This window comes from Pan troglodytes, chromosome 10, assembly GCF_028858775.2.
Source record: "Pan troglodytes isolate AG18354 chromosome 10, NHGRI_mPanTro3-v2.0_pri, whole genome shotgun sequence".
NCBI classification, from domain to species: domain Eukaryota; kingdom Metazoa; phylum Chordata; class Mammalia; order Primates; family Hominidae; genus Pan; species Pan troglodytes.
This window is the reverse complement of record NC_072408.2, coordinates 17,419,302-17,444,844: the sequence shown is the minus strand read 5'-3', so window position 1 is coordinate 17,444,844 and position 25,543 is coordinate 17,419,302. Positions and strand designations below refer to the sequence as shown.

At 39.0% G+C, this 25,543-nt stretch overlaps 1 protein-coding gene and 1 long non-coding RNA gene across 9 annotated transcripts in view; one reads left to right on the top strand and one right to left on the bottom strand.

Annotated features, from left to right (window-relative positions):
- Positions 1-717: 717 nt before the first annotated feature.
- LOC134807550 (uncharacterized) lies at positions 718-6,250 on the top strand. Its single transcript, XR_010148264.1, has 3 exons — positions 718-806; positions 2,887-2,988; positions 6,175-6,250. It is a non-coding gene; the product is annotated as an uncharacterized LOC134807550 (long non-coding RNA).
- An 8,664-nt stretch (positions 6,251-14,914) lies between these two features.
- Positions 14,915-25,543, bottom strand: part of KLRD1 (killer cell lectin like receptor D1) — a 98,112-nt gene continuing 87,483 nt past the window's right edge. For 5 of the 8 annotated variants that reach the window (XM_054662894.2, XM_016922519.3, XM_063784738.1 and 2 more), the window contains 2 exons: positions 24,377-24,477; positions 14,915-23,837 (listed from right to left, as the gene is read on the bottom strand). In XM_054662894.2, the coding sequence (XP_054518869.2) occupies positions 23,803-23,837; positions 24,377-24,477 (136 nt within the window). In that variant the 3' untranslated portion in view covers positions 14,915-23,802. 8 annotated transcript variants of the gene reach the window in all.

Below are 25,543 nucleotides of genomic sequence, written 5' to 3'. Positions count from 1 at the left end.
ATTTAGGGATATATTTTAATGTTAAGCATTATAAGTACCTCATTTTTATAAGGAGTGTATTTTAAAATTTAAAGTATATTGCTCTGGAAACAGTTAAGCCAAAACTTTGCATATATGCGAGAAATATAGTGCATAAACATGCTAAGTCAGTGTTCAAACATTTTGGCTGATATTTTCTAATTTGCATCTTTCATCATATAACTTGTGTCAGGCCTCTGAGCCTAAGCCAAGCCATCGCATCCCCTGTGACTTGCACATATACGCCCAGATGGCCTGAAGCAACTGAAGAATCACAAAAGAAGTGAATATGCCCTGCCCCACCTTAACTGATGACATTCCACCACAAAAGAAGTGTAAATGGCCGGTCCTTGCCTTAACTGATGACATTACCTTGTGAAAGTCCTTTTCCTGGCTCATCTTGGCTCAAAAATCACCCCCACTGAGCACCTTGCGACCCCCCACTCCTGCCCGCCAGAGAACAAACCCCCTTTGACTGCAATTTTCCTTTACCTACCCAAATCCTATAAAACGGCCCCACCCTTATCTCCCTTTGCTGACTCTCTTTTCAGACTCAGCCCGCCTGCACCCAGGTGAAATAAACAGCCATGTTGCTCACACAAAGCCTGTTTGGTGGTCTCTTCACACAGACGCGCATGAAATTTGGTGCCGTGACTCGGATGGGGGGACCCCCCCTTGGGAGATCAATCCCCTGTACTCCTGTTCTTTGCTCCATGAGAAAGATCCACCTATGACCTCAGGTCCTCAGACCGACCAGCCCAAGGAACATCTCACCAATTTTAAATCAGGTAAGTGGCCTCTTCTTACTCTCTTCTCCAACCTCTCTCACTGTCCCTCAACCACTTTCTCCTTTCCACTCTTCAATCTCTCCCTTTTCTTAATTTCTATTCCTTTCATTTTCTGGGAAAGACAAAGGAGACACATTTTATCCGTGGACCCAAAACTCCTGCGCCGGTCACAGACTGGGAAGGCACCCTTCCCTTGGTGTTTAATCATTGCAGGGACACCTCTCTGATTATACACCCACGTTTCAAGGGTGTCAGACCACGGAGGGACGCCTGCCTTGGTCCTTCACCCTTAGCAGCAAGTCCCGCTTTTCTGGGGAAGGGGCAAGTACCCCAACCCCTTCTCTCCTTGTCTCTACCCCTTCTCTGCTTTTCTGGGGCAGGGGCAAGTACCCCTCAACCCCTTCTCCTTCACCCTTAGTGGCAAGTCCCACTTTTCTATGGGGTAAGAACCCCCAATCCCTTATTTCCACGCCCCAACCTCTTATCTCTGTGCCCCAATCCCTTATTTCCATGCCCCAACCTCTTATCTCTGCACCCCAATCCCTTATTTCCATGCCCCGACCTCTTATCTCTGCACCCCAATCCCTTATTTCCACACCCCGACCTCTTATCTCTGTGTCCCAATCCCTTATTTCCACACCCCGACCTCTTATCTCTGTGTCCCAATCCCTTATTTCCGTGCCCCAACCTCGTATCTCTGTGCCCCAATCCCTTATTTCCGTGCCCCAACCTCTTATATCTCTGCACCCCAATCCCTTATTTCTGCACCCCAACCTCTTATCTCTGTGCCCCAACCCCTTTTCCCACTTTTCTGGAAGGTAAGAACCCCCGAACCCCTTCCCTCCATTTCTCTACTCTCTCTTTTCTCTAGGCTTGCTTCCTTCACTATGGGCAACCTTCCACCCTCCATTCCTCCTTCTACTCCCTTGGCCTGTGTTCTCAAAAACTTAAAACCTCTTCAACTCACACCTGACCTAAAACCTAAATGCCTTATTTTCTTCTGCAATGCCGCTTGACCCCAATACAAACTCGACAGTAGTTCCAAATAGCCAGAAAATGGCACTTTGAATTTTTCCATCCTGCAAAATCTAAATAATTCTTGTCGTAAAATAGGCAAACGATCTGAGGTGCCTGACGTCCAGGCATTCTTTTACACATTCTTTTACACATCCCTTCCTAGTCTCTGTGCCCAGTGCAACTCGTCCCAAATCTTCCTTCTTTCCCTCCCGCCTGTCCCGTCAGTACCAACCCCAAGTGTCGCTGAGTCTTTCTAATCTTCCTTTTCTACAGACCCATCTGACCTCTCCCCTCCTCCCCAGGCTGCTCCTCGCCAGGCCGAGCTAGGTCCCAATTCTTCCTCAGCCTCTGCTCCTCCACCCTATGATCTTTTTATCACCTCCCCTCCTCACACCTGGTCCGGCTTACAGTTTCGTTCTGTGACTAGCCCTCCCCCACCTGCCCAGCAATTTACTCTTAAAAAGGTGGCTGGAGCTAAAGACATAATCAAGGTTAATGCTCCTTTTTCTTTCTCCCACATCAGAAGTGTTTAGGCTCTTTTTCATCAAATATAAAAATCCAGCCCAGTTCATGGCTCGTTTGGCAGCAACCCTGAGACGCTTTACAGCCCTAGACCCTAAAAGGTCAAAAGGCCATCTTATTTTCAATATACATTTTATTACCCAATCTGCTCCCGACATTAAATAAAACTCCAAAAATTGGAATCTGGCCCTCAAACCCCACAACAGGACTTCATTAACCTCACCTTCAAGGTGTACAATAACAGAAAAAAGTTGCAATTCTTTGCCTCCACTGTGAGACAAACCCCAGCCACATCTCCAGCACACAAGAACTTCCAAACGTCTGAAACGCAGCAGCCAGGCGTTCCTCCAGAACCTCCTCCCCCAGGAGCTTGCTACACATGCTGGAAATCTGGCCACTGGGCCAAGGAATGCCTGCAGCCTGGGATTCCGTCCCATCTGTGTAGGACACCACTGAAAATCGGACTGTTCAACTCACCTGGCAGCCACTCCCAGAGCCCCTGGAACTCTGGCCCAAGGCTCTCTGACTGACTCCTTCCCAGATTTTCTCAGCTTAGCAGCTGAAGACTGACGCTGCCGGATTGCCTCGGAAGCCCCCTAGACCATCACGGACGCCGAGCTTCCGGTAACTCTCACAGTGGAAGGTAAGCCCGTCCCCTTCTTAATCAATACGGAGGCTACCCACTCCACATTACCTTCTTTTCAAGGGCCTGTTTCCCTTGCCTCCATAACTGTTGTAAGTACTGATGGCCAGGCTTCTAAACCTCTTAAAACTCCCCAACTCTGGTGCCAAGTTAGACAATACTCTTTCAAGCACTCCTTTTTAGTTATCCCCACCTGCCCAGTTCCCTTATTAGGCTGAGACACTTTAACTAAATTATCTGCTTCCCTGACTATTCCTGGATTACAGCTACATCTCATTGCCGCCCTTCTTCCCAATCCAAAGCCTCCTTTGCGTCCTCCTCTTGTATTCCCCCACCTTAACCCACAAGTATAAGATACCTCTACTCCCTCCTTGGTGACCGATCATGCACCCCTTACCATCTCATTAAACCTAATCACCCTTACCCCACTCAACGCCAATATCCCATCCCGCAGCACGCTTTAAAAAGATTAAAGCCTGTTATCACTCGCTTGCTACAGCATAGCCTTTTAAAGCCTATAAACTCTCCTTACAATTCCCCCATTTTACCTGTCCTAAAACCAGACAAGCCTTACAAGTTAGTTCAGGATCTGCGCCTTAGCAACCAAATTGTTTTGCCTATCCACCCTGCAGTGCCCAACCCGTACACTCTTTTGTCCTCAATACCTTCCTCCACAACTCACTATTCCGTGCTTGATCTTAAAGATGCTTTTTTCACTATTCCCCTGCACCCCTCATCCCAGCCTCTCTTTGCTTTCACTTAGACTGACCCTGACACCCATTAGGCTCAGCAAATTACCTAGGCTGTACTGCTGCAAGGCTTTGTAGACAGCCCCCATTACTTCAGTCAAGCCCAAATTTCATCCTCATCTGTTACCTATCTCGGCATAATTCTCATAAAAACACACGTGCTCTCCCAGCTGATCGTGTCCCATTAATCTCCCAAACCTCAATCCCTTACAAAACAACTCCTTTCCTTCCTAGGCATAGTTAGTGAGGTCAGAATTCTTACACAAGAGCCAGGACCACACCCTGTAGCCTTTCTGTGCAAACAACTTGACCTTACTGTTTTAGCCTAGCCCTCATGTCTGCGTGCAGCGGCTGCCGCTGCTTTAATACTTTTAGAGGCCCTCAAAATCACAAACTATGCTCAACTCACTCTCTACAGTTCTCATAACTTCCAAAATCTATTTTCTTCCTCATACCTGATGCATATACTTTCTGCTTCCCGGCTCCTTCAGCTGTGCTCACTCTTTGTTAAGTCCCACAATTACCGTTGTTCCTGGCCCAGACTTCAATCCAGCCTCCCACATTATTCCTGAGACCACACCTGACCCCCATGACTGTATCTCTCTGATCCACCTGACATTCACCCCATTTCCCCAAATTTCCTTCTTTCCCGTTCCTCACCCTGATCACGCTTGATTTATTGATGGCGGTTCCACCAGGCCTAATCGCCACACACCAGCAAAGGCAGGTTATACTATAGTACTAGTCACTAGCCCGCCTCTTAGAACCTCTCATTTCCTTTCCATTGTGGAAATCTATCCTCAAGGAAATAACTTCTCAGTGTTCCATCTGCTATTCTACTACTCCTCAGGGATTATTCAGGCCCCCTCCCTTCCCTACACATCAAGCTTGAGGATTTATCCCCACCCAGGACTGGCAAATTAACTTTACTCAACATGCCCTGAGTAAGATAACTAAAATACCTCTTAGTCTAGGTAGATACTTTCACTGGATAGGAAGAGGCCTTTCCTACAGGGTCTGAGAAGGCCACCGGAGTCATTTCTTCCCTTCAGTCAGACATAATTCCTCAGTTTAGCCTTCCCACCTCAATACAGTCTGATAACAGACGAGCCTTTATTAGTCAAATCAGCCAAGCAGTTTTTCAGGCTCTTAGTATTCAGTGAAACCTTTATATCCCTTATGGTCCTCTGTCTTCAAGAAAAGTAGAATGGACAAAAGGTCTTTTAAAAACACACCTCACCAAGCTCAGCCACCAACTTAAAAAGGACTGGACAATACTTTAACCACTTTCCCTTCTCAGAATTCAGGCCTGTCCTCAGAATGCTACAAGGTACAGCCCATTTAAGCTCCTGTATAGACGCTCCTTTTTATTAGGCCCCAGTCTCATTCCAGACAGCAGACCAACTTAGACTGTGCCCCAAAAAACTTGTCATCCCTACTATCTTCTGTCTAGTCATACTCCTATTCACCGTTCTCAACTACTCATACATGCCCTGCTCCTGTTTACACTGCCGGTTTGCACTGTTTCTCCAAGCCATCACAGCTGATATCTCCTGGTGCTATCCCCAAACTGCCACTCTTAACTCTTGAAGTAAATAAATAATCTTTGCTGGCAGGACTATGCTGAATCTCCTTAGGCACTCTCTAATCAGATATCCTGAGTCATCCCAATTCTTAGATCTTTTACACCTGTTTTTCTCCTTCAGTTATTCCATTTAGTTTCTCAATTCATCCAAAACCGTATTTAGGCCATCACCAATCATTCTATACGACAAATGTTTCTTCTAACATCCCCACAATATCACCCCTTACCACAAGACCTCCCTTCAGCTTAATCTCTCCCACTCTAGGTTCCCATGCCGCCCCTAATCCCGCTTGAAGCAGCCCTGAGAAACATCGCCCATTCTCTCTCCATACCAACCCCCAAAAATTTTCACTGCCCCAACGCTTCAACACTATTTTATTTTTCTATTAATATAAGAAGGCAGGAATGTCAGGCCTCTGAGCCCAAGCCAAGCCATGGCATCCCCTGTGACTTGCACATATATGCCCAGATGGCCTGAGGTAACTAAAGAATCACAAAAGAAGTGAATATGCCCTGCCCCACCTTAACTGATGACATTCCACCACAAAAGAAGTGTAAATGGCCGGTCCTTGCCTTAAGTGATGACATTACCTTGTGAAAGTCCTTTTCCTGGCTCATCCTGGCTCAAAAAGCACCCACCCCCACTGAGCACCTTGCGACCCCCCACTCCTGCCCGCCAGAGAACAAACCCCCTTTGACTGCAATTTTCCTTTACCTACCCAAATCCTATAGAACAGCCCCACCCTTATCTCCCTTTGCTGACTCTCTTTTCAGACTCAGCCCGCCTGCACCCAGGTGAAATAAACAGCCATGTTGCTCACACAAAGCCTGTTTGTTGGTCTCTTCACACAGACGCGCATGAAATTTGGTGCCAAAACCTGGGTACATCTTCCTGAATCAGCCTTCTGAGAACTGTTCCACTTTGCAGTCCTGTTGGATCTATATCTTGAGAAATAAATTAAAGAGCTTTTCCCTCCACAATGACTCTTCATATATTTGTAAACAAGTTTGGTTTTATTTGTTTTAATCATTTTGATTGAAATGTAGAACTAGAAACAAAATGATGGTGTCAAAAATAATTTATTAGTTGTTAAGTTTTTAGGGAGTCAAAAGTTATACATGGATTTTCAACTGCAGAGGAGGTCAGTGGCCCTAATGCCCACATTGTTCAAGGTTGACTGTATGTGTGTAGACCTATATTTTTTTCTAGTTAAGGAAATAGCCATACAGTTTTACTTTTCTCATGAGCTTTATTTGTTCAATTTTTGTGAATGTTTCAGGTGCATTTGGAAAAAAATATATTTTATATTATCAGCGCATAGTGATCAATATGTATTCAAAATATCTGCTATACTATCTTATTTAGATCTTCCATAAAATAACTTATTTTTGCCCACACTTCCTGCCTTATATTGAGAGTGGTATGCTAAAATCACCCTGTATTAATATGTTATGGTCTTTTTTTTCTTGCATCTCTTGTAATTTGTATTTTATATAAATAGTGTATTAATTACTACATAAACTCTTAACTATGTACTCTTCATTGCAGTATGTAGATTTTAACATTATACAACATCTTTCTTTGCCTCATTTAGTTCTGTTTTTATGTCTACTTCTTTGGCATCAGAATTGCAACCCCTTTCTTATTGCTAACATTCGTCTTATAAATCTTTGTTCATTATTTTACTGTGGTATACTATTACCTCTCACAGTTCACCTCCTGTTTCATACCAACCTTATTTTTTTTTGGCATTTGTGTTCTTGTTTTTATGATTGCGTTAGAATGTCTAATTCAATTTGCAGTGTTTATTACACTTTTCATCTGCTTAGTGGTTGTTTCCTTTTTTGAGTGAGTGATTTTTCAAAAGAAAAATATTTTTATTTACATTATCTGAAGTTTTAAAGAGGTTTCACATAAATATGGTCTGCTTTTTCCTATTCCTGTTTCGTGGACAAGGAACCTAGTTAGAGAGCTCCCTCTTCTGTCAGTTCTGTCCTATTCAGCATAGCGTCCTCTGTGGGTGGTGGTGATGATGGGATTGGGAAGGGCAAATGATAGTCGTGTCTTTTTTCTCTTTCCTTTCTGCAGGATTCTAAAGTCCCTCATATTACTTATTTGCTTTGATAGTCACATTTCTAAGGAGTGTCACTCCTTTATTTCTGCTTCTCTCCCAGAAACCATTGTTTTCCTTTCCAAGTTTTCCACTTCTGGTCTTGAGTTTCAAGCCTTTTCCCAGTACTATGAACTACCAAGTCCAAAATTGTGTTAAGTATTCTGGCATTGATTGTTGAAGTTTTATCTTTCAGGGTTTATTGTATCTGTGATTCATTTATGTCCTCTAGTCTTCTCTTCTGAGTATGTTAAAGACTAATCTCCCTACCCTCCACCGCAGGTATTCAGTGGTAGGCAGGAGCAAGTGTTCTTTTGCAATATTTTTTCTCTATTTATAGGTAATTTGAAGGTTGTGATACTCTATGTCTCCTAGAGATGTTGAAAGGGTAAGGTATTATGTGGTTTTATTTGCTTTTCTTATTAATTTTATGAGTTTGGGGGAGAGATAGGAGATATCTGGGATTAGGCAACCATCTCTGCAATGTGAGAAACTGAGGATTTAGCTACTGTTGTTAAAGTGCCCTTTCTCTTAAATCCTTACTCTGAAATCTATTTCATACTTCAAACCTGTCAAAGGTTGTATGGAAGACTTATTATAAGCTCTCAATAAATAAGAATTCTAAAATGTTAACCTCAGGTGACTATGTTCTTAATGTACATGCTTACTTTCTTGTAGCCTGTCTGTGTAATTTATTTAGTGTTTTAACAAACAGCTGTCGACTATGTTGGCTGAAAAAATGCAAGTCTAACCATTTTAATGTTGGAGCAATTAAAACCATGTATGAAAAAATATTACAGTGGATTTTACAATATATGTGCATCATAGCTAGAAACACTTCTAAGAACATATTTAAGAAAACTTCAGTTGGTAAGTAGAAAATATCAGAAAGCCTACTTAGTACTATATGGGATTGTGTTATCATAGCTCGTACAGGATGTTTGGTGGCATTGTGTACAGTGGTATTTGTTCTCTCCATCATGAGATAACTCCAGCCACAATTTTTTCCATTTACGCATGGTAATATTTTGTCCATTTAAGATGCAATTAAATTTCATTGTATTGTATTCCAATTTAGAAATACAGAAAATGTTTTTATATATACATTAAATTTAAAATATATACATATACATACACATAAATTATAAATATGTATCTTATTTTTATATATTTAAATTATAAAATAAATGGTGGAGTAAAATTAGCAAGATGACAGAGTGGTAAGCCCTGGTCTCTTTTCTCTCTACAAACACACCAATTCAACCAAAAATTCATAGACAAATTTTCTTTGTGGGAAATTAAGAAACTAGTTGAGATGCTCCAATGCTGTTGGTGAAACTACTCATGTTGAAGCCTTAGGGAAATCTAAGGTACACTCCTTCCCTAATTCCTGCCCCCAGCACAGTGCCAAAAAACCAGGGAGAAACTCCCCTGCTCCCAGCTTTGCTCTTGCTTAATAAATGATGGATGGCATATCCAATTCCCCAATTTTTCCAGGGGCTACTCCTAAGACTGGCTTCTCTCTAGCCTGTCTCAGTGTACTGATAGAACCAAGCATAGCCTGGCTGCGCGGGACCAGCAAGAACATAGGTGGTGGGGTGAGCTGGCAGTTTCAACCACTCCTTGGATCAAGATGGAGTGAGTGGACCAAAACCTTTAACTCTCAGCTTCTCCTTGGGGGAAAAAGTTGAACTAAACATCTGATAATCCATATTTTCTGGAGATTGCCTGAGGAGCTAGCTTTATTCCTGTTTATCTCAGAGCACTGACAGGACCTGGGATATTCTAGATGCCTGGAATCTACCAAGAAAAAAAGAAAGCCAGTTGGACTAGCATGAAGGTTGAAGAAGACTGCAAAAATCCTTTGCCAAATATTAACTAAAAGACAACAAAAAATGCCTTTACTGATATTATAAAAAATAGATTTTAAGTCAAAAATTGTCACAAGAAAAAAAGAAGGACATTACATAATGATAAAGGCGTCAATTCACATTGGAGGATATAATAATTTTAAACATATATGCACCCAACATCAGAGTATCTAAAGGTATAAAGCAAACATTGACTGAACTTAAGGGAGAAATAGATAGCAATACAATAACAGTAGGAGATTTCAGTGCTCACTTTTAATAATGGGTAGAACAACCAAACATAAAGGCAACAAAGACCCAGATGACCTGATCAACATCGCAAGTCAAGTCACCTACAGACATGTGCAGAACATTCCATCCAACAGCAGCAGAGTATACATTCTTCTCAAGTGCACATGGATCATTCTGCAGGATAGATCATATGTTAGGTCATAAAAGAAGTCTTAAGAAAATTAAGAAAATTGAAGTCATATCAAGTATCTTTTACAGCATCAAGGGAATGAAAGTAGAAATCAGTTGCAAAAGGAAAACTAATAAATATGTGATAATTTAACAATACATTTTTGAACAACCAATCTGCAAAGAATAAATCAAAAGGGAAATTTAAAAACACATTAGAATAAATGAAAACAAAAATAAAGTATAACAAAACTTATGGGATGTAGTAAAAGTAGGGCTAAAAGAAAAGTTTATAGTGATGAATATCTGCATTAAGAAAAAAGAAAGGTCTCAAACAATGCACTTTATACCTTGATATGGTTTGGCTGTGTCCCCACCCAAATCTCATCTTGAATTGTAGCTCCCATAATTCCCCCATGTTGGTGGAGGGACCCAGTGGGAGATAATTGAATCATGGGGGTGGTTTCCCCCATATTGTTCTCATGGTAGTGAATAAGTCTTATGAAATCTGATGGTTTTATAAGGGGAAACCCCCTTTGGCTTGGCTTTCATTCTCTCTTGTCTGCCGCCATGTGAGACATGTGTTTTACCTTCTGCCATGATAGTGATGCCTCCCCAGCCACGTGGAACTGTGAGTCCATTAAACCTCTTTTTCTTTACAAATTACCCAGTCTCTCAGTTAAGTCTTTATCAACAGTGTGAAAATGGACTAATACATATCCCAAGCAACTAGAAAAGTAGAAAAGAACAAACAAAGTTCAAATTTAGAAGAATAAAGAAAATAATAAAGATTAGTTCAGAAATAAAATAGTGAATGGAAAGGAAATACAAAAAGTAAACAAAACTAAGAGTTAGTTTTTGGAAAATATAAATAACTTGACAAACCTTTAGCTAGACTAAGAAAAAGAAGAGAGGCCTTAAATAAACGAAATCAGAAATAAGACATTGCAACTGATGCCACAGAAATATAAAAGATGGTAAGAGACAACTAAGAACAATTATAGGCCAACAAATTGGATAACCTAGAAGAAATGAAAAAATTCACAAAGACAAGGACCTACCAAGACTGAATTATGAAGAAATAGAAAATATGAGCGTATCTATAACTAGAATGAAGATTGAATCAGTAATCAAGAAACTTACAACAAAAAAATTCCCAGGACAAGATGGCTTTTCCGGTGAAGCCACCAAATATTTAAGGAGAAATTAATGCCCATCTTTCCCAAGCTATTATGTAAAAATTTAAAAAGAATAAATACTTTCAAACTAATTTTATGTGGCCAGCATTACCATTACACCAAAGCTTGTCAAAGATACCACAAGAAAACTATAAGCCAATATGTCTAGTAAACGTAGATGCAAAAATCCTCAACAAAGTAGTAGCAAAATTAATTCAACAGTACACTAAAAGGAGTATATGCCATAAGCAAGTGGCATTTATCCCTGGGGTGCAAGGATAGCCTAACATACAAACTCAATTAATGTAATATACCACATTAATAGAATGAAGGATAAATGTCACCTGTGCATCTCAATAGATTCAGAAAAAAAGTTTTCACAAAATTTAATACCCATTTTATGATGATAACTCCTGCCAACCTAGAATTTGAGAAAAATATTTCAACATTTTGAAGGCCCTATATGTAAAGTGCATAGCTAATATCATGCTATGGAAAAAGCTGAACTTTTCCTCTGACATCAGAAACATGGCAAGGATGTTTGCACTTGCCATTTCTATTTAACCCTTGTCCTACTTAAAGCTCTTAGGCAAGGAAAAGAAATTAACAACATACGGATTGTAAAAGAAGAAGTACAATGGTCCCTGTTTGCCTATGGCATGCTCTAAAGAATCCACAAAAAAGCCTCCTAAAACCAAGTAAAGTTGCAGGGTACAAAATCAACATGCAAAAATCCTCCTATATTCATTTATTAAAAGACTTCATATAGTTAAAATATTTGTATTTCACAATGTGATCTACAGATTTAGTGCAATACCTATCAAGACCTCAATGGCATTTTAGAATTAGGAAAACAATGATACTAAAATATACATGGAACCACAAAAAGCCCTGAATAGCCAAACAAATCTTGAGCAAGAAACAGAAGGCCAGAGGCCTCAAACTTCCTGATATCAAAATATATTACAAAGCTACAATAATTGAAACAATATGGCACTGGCATAAAGATGAACATATAGACCAATTAAACAGATTGGAGAACTTGGAAATAAACTTTGCAAATATGGTTAAATGGTCTTTGGGTGGCAGGACTATTTAAGGGAAAATGACAGTTTCTTCAACAAACAGTGACGGGAAAAATGAACATCCATATTGCAAAGAAATTGCTTATCTTACACCATATGCAAAAATAAATTTCAAATGGATTAAAAGCCTAAATGTAAGTACTGAAAATGTAAAGCCCTTCAAAGAAAACATAGAGGAAAACCTTTTGACATTGGTTTTGGCAATGATATCATCAATCTGACACCAAAAGCACAGACAACAAAAGCAAGAATAGACAAGTAGGACTATAGCAAACAAACAGCTTGTTCACATCAAAGGTGTGAAAGGAAAATATCTTGGGCCCCCAAAATCACTCAACAAAAGGGAAAATTCAAGCTGGGAACTGCTTAGGGCAAAACTGCCTCCCATTCTATTCAAAGTCATCTCTTTGCTCACTGAGATAAATAAGTATCTGATTGCCTCCTTTGGAAAGGCTAATCAGAAACAAAAAGATGCAACCATTTGTCCCTTACCTGTGACCTGGGAGCCCCCCATTCTATTCAAAGTCATCTCTTTGCTCACTGAGATAAATGCATATCTGATTGCCTCCTTTGGAAAGGCTAACCAGAAACAAAAAGGTGCAACCATTTGTCTCTTACCTGTGACCTGGAAGCCCCCTCCTTGCTTCCAGTTGTTTCACTTCTGCTTTGAATTGTCCCACCTTTCTAGACCAAACCACTGTTCATTTTACATATGTTGATTGATGTCTCATGTCTCCCTAAAATGTATAAAACCAAACTGTGCCCTGACCACCTTGGGCACATGTCAGCAGGACCTTCTGAGGTGAGGCTGTGTTATGGGCATATGTTCTCAACCTTTGCAAAATAAACTTTCTAAATTAACTGAGACCTGTCTCAAATTTTCAGGGTTCACAAAGGAAATAACCAATGGAATGAAAGGATGATCTACAGAATGGGAGAAAATAATTGCAAATCATATATCAGAAAAGGAGTCAATATCCAAAACATATAAAGAACTCCTACAACTCAATATTAAAAAAACACAAGTAACCCAATTAAAAAATGTACCAAAGACTTGAATGGTCATTTCTTCATAAAAAACGTACAAAGGGTCAATGGGCATATGAAATGATGCTCAATATCACTAATCATCAGGGAAATGCAAATTATAACCACCAAATATCATCTCTCACTTATAAGGATGGCTATTATCAAACAAATGAAAGACAAGTGTTGAGAAGTACGTGGGGTAATTAGACCCCTTGAACACTTTGGTGGGAATGAAAAATTGTGCTGCTTCTGTGGAAAACAGGATGGTGATTTCTCAAAAAATTAAAAATAGAACCACCATATGATCCACCAATCCCCTTTCTGGGTAATTATGCAAAAGAATTGAAATAAGAATCTCAAAAGAAATATTAGTATACTACTGTCCATTGCTATACTAGTCACAGTAGCCAACGTGTACATGCACATACAATAGAATATTATCCAGCCTTAAAAATGAAATCCTGCAATATGTAACAATGTGGATGAAACTTGAGGACATTATGCTAAATGAAATAAACAAGTCACAGGATAAATACTATATGATTCCACTTACGTGAAATATCTAAAGTGGTCAAGCTTATAAAATCAGAGAATAGAATGGTGGTTGCCAGGAATGGAGAGAGGAAAAAATGGGACGTCGTTAATCAAAGGGCATAAAGCCTCAATTATGCAAGAGGAATAAATTATAGAGATCTACTATACAACATTGTACCTATTGTTAATAATACTGTACTGTAGACTTGAAAATTTGTTAAGAGGATAGATCTTATGTTGTATTTACCTCAATAAAATAAAATTTTAAAAAATTAGCAAAGCATCTGCAAAGATACGTAAAAAAGATAACATGAACAACTGAGGTTTATAACTGGGAAATAAAAACTATCTGATTTCAATCGAGGCAGAATAAAACATTTAATAAAAGCATATGTCATATGTACTCCTTATAAAAATTCTCATCAGACTAGGAATAGGAGGGAACTTTCTCAACCTAGTAAAGGTCATTTATGAAAATCCTACAGCTAAAATTAAGCATAAAGGTAAAAAAAAAGTGAATATTCATGCTCTAAGATCAATAGCAAAACAAGGGTATTTACTCACCACTTGTATTCAACTTTGTGTTGAATATTCTGGCCACTGTGACAAGGTGATAAAAAGAATTAAAGGCACACAGTTTTCAAAAGAAAGAGGTAAAAACTGTCTTTATTCATCTATGCAGATAACCCAATGAAATCTACAGAAATGCTGCTAGGATAAGTGAATTTAGGCAGGTTGAACAATAAAAGATACACTTAGAATCAACTGTGTAAATGAATATATATATATATACACACACACATATACATATATACTTACAATTTTAAAATAAAACATTTGAAATTAGAAAATAAAATGTATAATAGCATTAAAAACAATAGACTACTTTGGGGAAATCTCATAAAAACATAAAAGGCCTGAATATTAAAAACTACAAAACATTACTGAGTATAACTTAAGTATATTGAGACAATGGACTAGGTAAAGAAAATGTGGTACATATACACCATGGAATACTATGCAGACATAAAAAAGAAAAAAATCATGTCCTTTGCAGGAACATGGATAGAACTAGAGGCCATTATCCTAAGCAAATCAATGGAAGAACAGAAAACCAAAAACCACATATTCTCCCTTATAAGTGGGAGCTAACCATGGAGTACACAGGCACACAAAAAAAGGAAACAATAGACACTGGGGCCTACTTGGGGGGGAGAGGGAGAAGGGTGAGGATAGAAAAACTGCCTGTCAGGTACTATGCTGATTACCAGGATGACAAAATTATCTGTACACCAAACCGCTGCAACATGCAATGTACTCATATAAGAAGCCTACATATATACCCTGAACCTAAAACGAAAGCCAGAAGGAAAAAATTAAGCATATTGAGGTACAAGAAACATACTTTATTCAAGGATCAGAAGACTCTCAGAAGTAAAAAGGAATCGGCTGGACGTGGTGGCTCACGCCTGTAATTCCAGCACTTTGGGAGGTCAAGGCAGGTGGAGCAGTTGAGGTCAGGAGTTCGAGACAAGACTGGTCAACATGGTGAAACCCCGTCTCTACTAAAGATACAAAAATTAGCTGGGCGTGGTGGTGGGCATCTGTAATCTCGGCTACTGGGGAGGCTGAGGCATGAGAATAACTTGAACCCAGGTGGTGAAGGTTGCAGTGAGCTGAGATCACACCACTGCACTCTAATCTGGGTGATAGAGCAATACTCAGTCTCAAAAAAAAAAAAAAAAAAAAGGAAAGAAATAAGAAATAAAAGGGAATTAACTATTGATACATGTATCAACATAGATGAGTATAAAAACTATTATGATGCTGAATGAAAAATCTAGAACACAGATGTACATATTATATGATTCTATCTATATAAAACATAGAAAGGCAAATCTATTGTAACAGAATACAGTACAATACTCATCTGTGAGGGGAGGAGCAAGAGGAAGTATTTTATACATAGGGGAAAGGATACTTTTGAGGTTAGTAGGTGTTTTATATATTGCTGAGGTGATGGTTTCACAGATGCATAGATATGGAAATACATCAAATGTCATACTTTAAGCATATAAAGTATGCTTAAAGTATCTCAATTATACTGCAACATTGCTGTTAAAAATAAATAATGGCTAAAAGCTTAAACAAGCACTACATAGAAGGGGATATAAAAATGAAAAAAAAAGATGAGGGGTAAGCGTCATTATTCATTTGGAAGATGGAAATTAAATGTACAATTGTATGCAAATGCATAGTATCCAGAAGGTCCTTAGACTAAAATAATTCATAATACTATGTATTGTCAAGAATACAGAGTAACACTCACATAAACTGCCAGTGAAATTATAAATAAGCTTTATAAATAAATTATCACTAGTTTTTAAAGCATGAACTAAAGGGCCTAAATATATGACAGCTTATGACTTAGAAATTCAACTCCTAGGCGTACACTCAAAAGATATGAAGCCACATGTCCCACAAGAGCTATATTAAAATGTTTATAGCAATTTTACTCATAATAGTGAAAAGTGGAAATGACTCAAATGTTGAACAATATTAGAATAAATAAGCAAATTGTGATACAGTCTTATGAATTCTACATGACAATAAAAGTGAGGAGCTACTGCTGCACGAATATATGGATGTATCTCACAGACGTAATGCTCAGCAACAGAAGCCACAAAGATCATACATGCTAAGCTTCCATTTATATGAAATTAAAGAACAGGCTAAATAAACCTATATTTTCAGAAATCAGAGTAGCAGTTTTCTTGGAACAGGGGAGACAGTATCAATTAGCAAACAGCAAGAGAGTCTTGGTGGTGGTAGGTAGTCTCTATTGCAATCTGGTAGTAATCGTGTAAGTGTAGACATAGCTTAAATGTTTACGTGTAAATTTAAGATAGGTATTCTTTATTGTGTTTTTGCTCAATTAAAAATATATGAAGAGGTAAACTGTAATCAATGAAGTAGTTAGTGTAAATGTGAAAATTAGTGAAGAAAAATTTCATGACGGCAGTTTGTGGAGCAGGTCTAGTAAGGTGCCAGTCCAAACAACAGCAGGTGGGTAAGAGCTCTTGGAAGGATATTTCCAGTGAGAATAAAGAGACACTCATGGGTTATATAACACAATTGAGAACTAAAAAAAAACAAAAAACAAAAAACTTTAATCTGGCAGAAGAGTTGTTTTTTATTGTATAAGGGTTATAACAATAGAACCTCAAAGAAGGAAATATAATCCTAGCTTACTATTGGGCTCTAAAATGTCCTCTATTTGGCCAGACACAATGGCTCATGCCTGTAATCCCAGCACTTCAGGAGGCCGAGGCAGGTGGATCACTTGAGGCCAGGAGTTGGAGACCAGCCTGGCCAACATGGCAAAACCTCATGTCTACTGAAAATACAAAAATTAGCCAGGCATGGTGGTGGGTGCCTGTAATCCCAGCTACTGGGGAGGCTGAGGCATGAGAATCGCTTGAACCAGCGAGGCAGAGGTTGCAGTGAGCCAAGACTGTGCCACTGCACTCCAGCCTGGGTGACAGAGTGAGACTCAATCTCAATAAATAAATAAATGTTCTCTATTCATGAGGTCATGTTGGTGAAACATATTGTATCAGCTAACTACTATAAAGAACAAATTATCCTCAAACTCGTAAGCTTAAAACAACAAAATATTTCACTTCACAGTTTCTGAGGTCAGAAATCAAGAGCAACTGTGCTAGGTGGTTCTAGCTCAGGATCCCTCATGAGGTTGCAGTAAAAATGTAGGTTGGGTTGTATTTTCTAAGGCTTGACACTGGCTGAAGAGTTGAACCAAGGAGGCTCGTGCACAAGGCTGTCTACAAGATGGCTGCAGTTCCTTGCTAGCTGTTTATAGGAGGCCTCAGTTCTTTGCCACATGGAACGCTTAAAAGAGTCGCTCACGACAAGGTAGCTGGCTTCCACCAAATCAGATGATATGAGAAAGGGCAACGCCAAAGACATACTGTCTTTTATAATCTAGCCTCAAAAGTGATATGCGATAACTTCTGCCTTATTCTCTTGGTCACACTGATCAACCCTTATACAATGTAATTGATTATATCAAAAGGGTTAAATTCCAAGAAACAGGGATCATTGGGAGCATATAGGAAGCTGTTTACAAGAGTCTAATCTTTGGCCCCAAATGATTTATGTCCCTCCCACATACAAAATCCACACCAACTGCCAAATCTCATTCCGTTACAATGTCAGTTCAAAGTCCGAAATTTGTCACATCCAGGTATGAGTGAGACTCATCAGGTGAAGTTCCTTAAGTTTAGCTTCTTGAGTATCATTTTTCTCCATCTGAAGGCTTGTGAAATTAACAATACTAGAGATTTCCTTCCCTTATACACTCCACATTCGAAAGAACAAACTATAGACATCCTTGTTCAAAAGAGGGAGGGGCATGAGAATTACAAAGGAGTCACTGATGCATAATAATTTAAAATCTAGCATAGCAAATGTCGGGACTCATTTGATTAGGACTCAGTCCTATTTCTGCTTATAAAATCACTCTTCATAACTCTTGGATCCACCTTACAGGCTCTTAGTTCTGTCCTTTGAATTATTCTTACTTTTGAATAAAAGGTAGCACTTCATTGTCATTTTTCTACTGACATAGTCATCTCAAAAATGTTTTCAGGTTTTCTATGAACTCTATTTGTAAAAACCGCACACATAAATCTCTTCAATCTTCTCTCTACCTGGAGCTTCTGCTGAGATACCTGAGGGACAATGCCCTAGGGCTTCCTAGAAGCCCTATTATTTGACCTTTATAGATCTTCGTCTGACTGAATTGAGGCACTACTTGTGTTCTTTCTATGATATTTACAGGAAATTTTAGTCACACGCACACCTTCTTGTTTAGAATCATGCTTTCCTGAGAGCACTCTAGATTGGATCTTTGCTCAGAATCTATTTCTCAATTTTAGCATTTTTGACATGCTAACATTTGAGAGTCCAGGAATCTCAAAACTATCAAGTTCTGTCTTCTTTTGCTCAACAGCCCGTCCATTAGCTTATGTGTGTTCTATAGCATTGTAATATAAGTAGCAGGAAGAAATCAGACAGCATATTCAACACTCTAGTTGGAAATAACTTTAGAGCATTCTCTTAAATCATTAAGTACATTTTCTACCTTCCACAATGCTACAGACAAAAGTGTTGCTAAACTTTCTGGTACTAAATAGAAAGATTTTTACTTTCTCCAGTTTCTAATATGTTTTCACTTCCCTACTATAAGCCCATACTAGAAGGTTTCAGTCTTTCCTGTCCTTTTGGCCTCCATCCACTGCCTGTTTTCAAGCACTCCAAAATTTTAGTGGTTTTTTTTTTCTTTATAACAGTAACTTCATTCTTGGTACCAAAATATGTATTGATTATTGCTATGTGACACGTTAATATTTAGTGACTTAAAAGAATAAAAGTTATGGCTGGGCGCAGTGGCTCACGCCTGTAATCCCAGCACTTTGGGAGGGTGAGGTAGGCAGATCACCTGAGGTCAGGAGTTCAAGACCAGCCTGACCAACATGGTGAAACCCCGTCTCTACTAAAAATACAAAAAAATTAGCCAGGAGTGGTGGTGCACACCTGTAATCCCAGCTGCTCAGGAGGCTGAGGCAGGAGAATTGCTTGAATCCAGGAGGTGGAAGTTGCAGTGAGCCGACATGGCCCCACTGCACTCCAGCCCAGGTGACAGAGTGAGACTCTGTCTCAAAAAAAAAAAAAAAAAAAAGAATAAACACTTTACTATTTCACACAGCTTCTGAGAGTGAGGAATCCTCGAACAGCATAGCAGGATGGACCTAGCTCAGGGTCTCTCATGAGGTTGCCGTCAAGGTGTTGGCTGGGGGCTGTAATCATCTGAAGGCTTGACTAAGACTGGAGCCTATACAAGCAAAGAAGGCTCATAGCATGGCTATTGGAAATAGACTTCAGTTCCTTGTTGGCTGTGTGTAAGAGTCTTCAGTTCCTTGCCACATGGTCCTTTCAACAGGGCTGCTCATGACATTGTAACTGGTTTTCCCCAGATCAAGTAATCTGGGAGACAGGAAAAAGGAAGTCATACTATCTTTGATGACCTATTCTCAGAAATGAAATATCATCATTTCCACTTTATTTCATTGGTCACACAGAGCAACCTTGATACAATGTGGAAAGAAATTCCACAAAGGCATGTATAGCACAAGGTGGGAATCATTGGTGGACATCTTGCAACTTGCCTATAACACATAATTTGTAGATTGTCACCCTTTAAAATGAACACAGATTGATAGTAACAGACATAACTGTTTTCATATAGCAAAATTTGTAACTACATTTACAACTGGTAAGAAGTGACCTGGAAAAGAATAAAGCAGAGAGTAGAATTTATGGCCTTATATTCTCATCTTACATACTTGGGCACATGTTGGCAAACTATGGCCTGTGGACCAAATCTGTCTCACCATATGTTTTGTCAATAAAATTCTTTTGTAACACAGTCAAACCATTCATTTTTGTATTATTTATGTCTTCTTTAGCACCACCATGGCAAGGTTGAGAAGTTTCAACAGAGACTGGTCCACAAAGTTGAAAATATAGGCTATAGAGTTTTTTGAGAAAAGTTTTTCAACCCCTGCGTTAGGATATAAAGAGAAAAGTTTCAGAAAGTCCAAAATTATAGAACTAACATTTCCAGGTGTAGATAACTGAAATGAATTATAAGGTTCTAATGAGCATACTTATGAAAAGCTTTTTTTTTTTTTTTTTTTTTTGGAGACGGAGTCTCCTCTGTCACCCAGGCTGGAGTGCCGTGGCGCGATCTCAGCTCACTGTAAACTCCGTCTCCCGGGTTCTCGCCATTCTCCTGCCTCAGCCTCCCAAGTAGCTGGGACTACAGGTGCCTGTCACCACGCCTGGCTAATTTTTTTGTACTTGTAGTACAGACGGGGTTTCACCGTGTTAGCCAGGATGGTCTCAATCTCCTGACCTCGTGATCCACCCGCCTCAGCCTCCCAAAGTGCTGGGATTACAGGCTTGAGCCACCGCGCCCAGCCATGAAAAACTTTTTAATAAGTGAAAGGAATATGATACCGTATGAGAAAGAGAATTCAAACAAGCAGTGTGGGACCAAGAGATATTTGCGCAAAGACACCATTCATCTCTGGATGAAACCTGATATTTGTGAGATGAAACTTGGTTTCATGAGAGCTGAAACTGAAATTTCTTGCAGTCTTTTATCTGTGTCTGGTCACACAGCAGAGACAAGATCTGTAATTATCTCATATGGAAGCTATCAATAAACAAATTGACCCTGGATTCCACTGAGGGATTTTGAACTTTAAAGAACTCACCATAAACCATTTGTTAGCTAGTTACTTAGCCTACTACCCATATCATGGCCAAGAGTCAAAAACAGACACCTAGGCATCTCTGGAAATAAGCAAAGAGCTGTCCCAGTTCAGCTGTAAAATAACTCACTTTCTTATGCATGCAATATGAGAATACAGATGTCACTAACTGATATGGCTTGGCTGTGTCCCCACCCAAATCTCATCTTGAATTGTAGTGCCCCTAATCCTCACGTATCATGTGAGGGAACTGGTAGGAGGTAATTTAATCATGGGGGTAGTTACCTCTTTGCTGTTCTCATGATAGTGAGTGAGTTCTCACTAGATCTGATGATTTAATAAGAGGGTATTTTTCCTTTTGCTCAGCACGTCTCCTTTCTGCTGCCATGCGTAGAGGGATGTGTTTGCTTTCCCTTCTGTCATTACTGTAAGTTTCCTGAGGCTTCTCCAACCCTGCAGAACTGTGAGTCAATTAAATGTCTTTATTTTATAAATTTCCCAGTCTTGGGTATATCTTTAGTAGCAGCATAAGAACGGACTAATACACTAATGTTGTGGGTGAGCAACGGCTATCTGGGCCGGTGGCATTGAGGTAAAAGAATTTACCAAGACAGCTGTAGGTAAAGGAAGGCAGATTTATTAAAGAAAAGTAGGAAAATATGTTTCCAGGGAGGCAACAGGCAGCATCAGCAGAAGAAAAGCTGACTGCAAAGAAACAAAGGCTTGCTTAGGATTTTATGGAATAGTGTTTATGCTGTATGCTGCAGAGGGCTTTGTCCAGTACTGATAATGCCAAGGTTGCAGTGAGCTAACTTGCAGGTGTCTGGTAATAGTTTAGCACATGGCCCATATCCTGGACCATGAAGAAAGGCAGACTCATAGCTTATCTGCTTTCTCTTTCTGCTTTTCCCTGCTCCCGCCAGCCTAACTCCTTTTCCCTAATTAGGACTTCACAACTAACGGAGGAACCAATAATTAATGTATTGAGAAAAACAGAAAATAATTACTTGTCCTCACATGCACACGTATGTTTATTGCAGCACTATTTACCATAGCAAAGACTTGGAACCAACCCAAATGCCCATCAGTGATAGACTGGATAAAGAAAATATGGCACATATACACCATGGAATACTATGCAGCCATAAAAAAGAATGAGTTCATGTCCTTTGCAGGGACATGGATGAAGCTGGAAACCATCATTCTCAGCAAACTAACACAGGAACAGAAAACCAAACACCGCATGTTCTTACTAATAAGTGGGAGTTGAACAATGAGAACACATGGACACAGGGAGGTGAACATCACAGACCAAGGCCTGTCGGGGGGTGGGGGGCAAGGGGAGGAAAAGCATTAGGACAAATACCTAATGCATGTGGGACTTAAAACCTAGATGATGGGTCGATAGGTGCAGCAAACCACCTTGGAACATGTATACCTATGTAACAAACCTGCAGGTTCTGCACATGTAACCCAGAACTTAAAGTAAAATAAAATAAAATAATAATTACTTGTCCTAGCATATGCGAATTAAGAAACCAAAAGGCAGTGTTTAAATTATATAAACTGGCCGGGCACAGTGGCTTATGCCTGTAATTCCAGCCCTTTAGGAGGCCAAGGCGGGCAGAATCCTTGACCCCAGGAGTTCAAGATCAGCCTGGGCAACAATACAAAACCCCATTTCTACAAATGATACAAAAAATTAGCTGAGCATGATGGCTCGCACCTGAGTCCCAAGTACTCAGAAGGCTGAGGTGGGAGGATCCCTTGAGCCTGGGAAGTTGAAGCTGCAGTGAACCATGATTGCATCATTGCACTACAGCCTGGGCAATGGGAATGAAACCGTGTCTCAGAAAAAAAAATAATAAAAGTAAAAAATAAAATAAGTGGCATAAACTATGAAGTAGCAGTTGTAACATATTTTTAGGATTATGTGGGTACAGTAGGCATAACTCTAAAGTGGTTTCTAATTGGTACACCAGTGGCCTAGTGTACACCTGCATAATCCCTTCCCCTTTTGTTTGAGTAGGATTTGGGATTATGATGGGATGTTACTCCGTGGTTAGAGTACACTAAATAACAAAGGTAAGGCAGTTTTTCAGATGCAATTAAGGTTCCAAATCCTTTCATCTTTTTTTTTTTTTTTTTTTTTTGGAGAGGAGTCTGGCTCTGTCACCCAGGCTGGAGTGCAGTGGTGCAATCTCGACTCACTGCAACCTCCGCCTCCTAGGTTCAAGCGATCCTCTCGACTCAGCCTCCCAAATAGCTGGGATTACAGGTGTGCACTACCACACCCAGCCAGTATTTTTAGTAGAGACAGGGTTTCACCATGTTGGCCAGGCTGGTCTCAAACTCCTGACCTCAAGTGATCCACCCGCCTTGGCCTCCCAAAGTGCTGGGATTACAGGCATAAACCACCGCACCCAGTCCAAATCCTTCCATCCTAAGTCAATCAAAATTAATTTTTTCATCACAAAAATGATGAAAATAGATCAGCTTTGATTCATAACAGAGAAAACCACTCAGTGTTAAAATCAAAACAGAAGATAATGCCTAATGAAAGGAGGTCAGGGATATAGGATAGTTGGTGCAAAAAAATATTGATAATCATTACATGCTTGCCTGTATTATTTTAAATTTTTTAATTAAAAAATATATTATTTTGTAATCACATGGACAACAAAACCAAAACATTACAAATCTCCAGAAAGTGCAATGCATAAGCTCTCTTAGTTCAAATTAAACATTTGAAAGATATTATTTTTCATCCTATATCTTTTGTCAGTTACCTGAAATGCATTTTTCCTAAATCAATCTTCATACAAGAATGTGAAGAGGGCCAGGGATGGTGGTTCACACCTATAATCCCAGCACTTTGGGAATCCAAGGTGGGAGAATCCCTTGAGGCCAGGAGTTCAAGACCAGCCTGGGCAACATAGCGAGACCTTGTCTTGACAAAAAATTAAAAATTAAAAATTAGTCGGGCATAGTGACATGGTGCCTGCAGTCCTAGCTACTTGGGAGGCTGAGTCAGGAGGATCACTTGAGCTTGCAATGAGCTATGATCTTGCCACTATGCTCCAGCCTGGGCAGTGTGAGTTAAATTTTATTTTGTAAATTTTATTTGATGTGAATTAAATTTTATTTAAATTTCTGCTGAGAATTAGCAAGAATGTAAATAAAATTACATAAATGTGTAATAAAACTACATTGAATTTAACATTAAATATATACATTAAATGAAAATACAAAATTCTTTATATTAATTTTATAATTCTCAAATGTAGGTGAACGAATTTCATCAGTTTTAAAACACATTGTTTCACATGCATGACAATTGTATATGACACTGTTTGAAAACATTTTATAGACTCCAGAAGTAGACAATTAGTAATAACATAACATGCAACTGTATCATTGTTAGTAATGTTGGGTCTTTACTCTCCACCTTCTCTGCCCCAAGAAACATTTAAATGAGCTGTTGCTTACAGATATAACGATTTTTATCTTCACAGGATTCATCTAAAGCATTTCCATTTGGATTATACGCTATGCAGTTCTTTGGATTAAAAGTTTCAAATGATGGAAATCTGTAATGAAGAAGAAAATGTTCACATACACAAAAAGGAAGTAAGAATGTTCAGGGCATTTTTCAATTAAATGATATAAATTTTAAAAGCATTTGAGTGAGATACTAACATATTGAGTCCTTTTTTTTTTTCAGTAACCACAATTTTCATGATTTTCTAGTGTAATGCTACAAAATACCCAGTTATTTTCTCACTAATCAATAGCATTGAGGCCAGGGATTTTTTCCTTGCTGTTTTTCTGTTGTCATTAATGGTTTAAATATGTGATATGCTTTTCTTCTATTTTATTTAAGATTATCTGATCTAGTCTAGGAAAACAAACCAGAGCATCAACTTTGTCCCTGTGTGATGCTGCAAATCTCATGTTTATAAATGAAAATGAGATTCAAAAAGTACACACAGACAATGAGTCTATAGTATATAAAACATAAGAGCATGCTGAGAATATTGGGGTCTACCAGAATAAATAAAATAATAAATATACTATTTTTTTGGACTGCCTCTGTGTACATGAGTATCTGTACATGCACATATACTTCCAAGTGCTGGTACTAAGGCAAAAATAAAGCATATGTTAAAAGTTCTTTTATGGCCACGAATACACTAAATTTCATGTCACTTGAGCATTAACTTGGATGCTCAAGCCATCATCCCTGGCCCTCTTCACATTCTTGTATGAAGATTGATTTAGGAAAAAGGAACTTCAGTTAACTGACAAAAGATATAGGATGAAATATAATACCTTTCAAATGTTTAATTTGAACTAAGAGAGCTTATGCATTGCACTTTCTGGAGATTTGTAATGTTTTGGTTTTGTTGTCCATGTGATTACAAAATAATATATTTTTAATTAAAAAACTTAAAATAATATAGGCAAGCATGTAATGGTTATCAGTATTTTTTTGCACCAACTGTCCTCTATCCCTGACCTCCTTTCATTAGGCATTATCTTCTGTTTTGATTTTAACACTTAGAGTGGTTTAGATCTGCCTAGATCTAAAATTGTTATTTTGTTGTACTTTTTCCTTTTACTGTATTCTCATGCCCTAAACAAGGTTATTTCAGC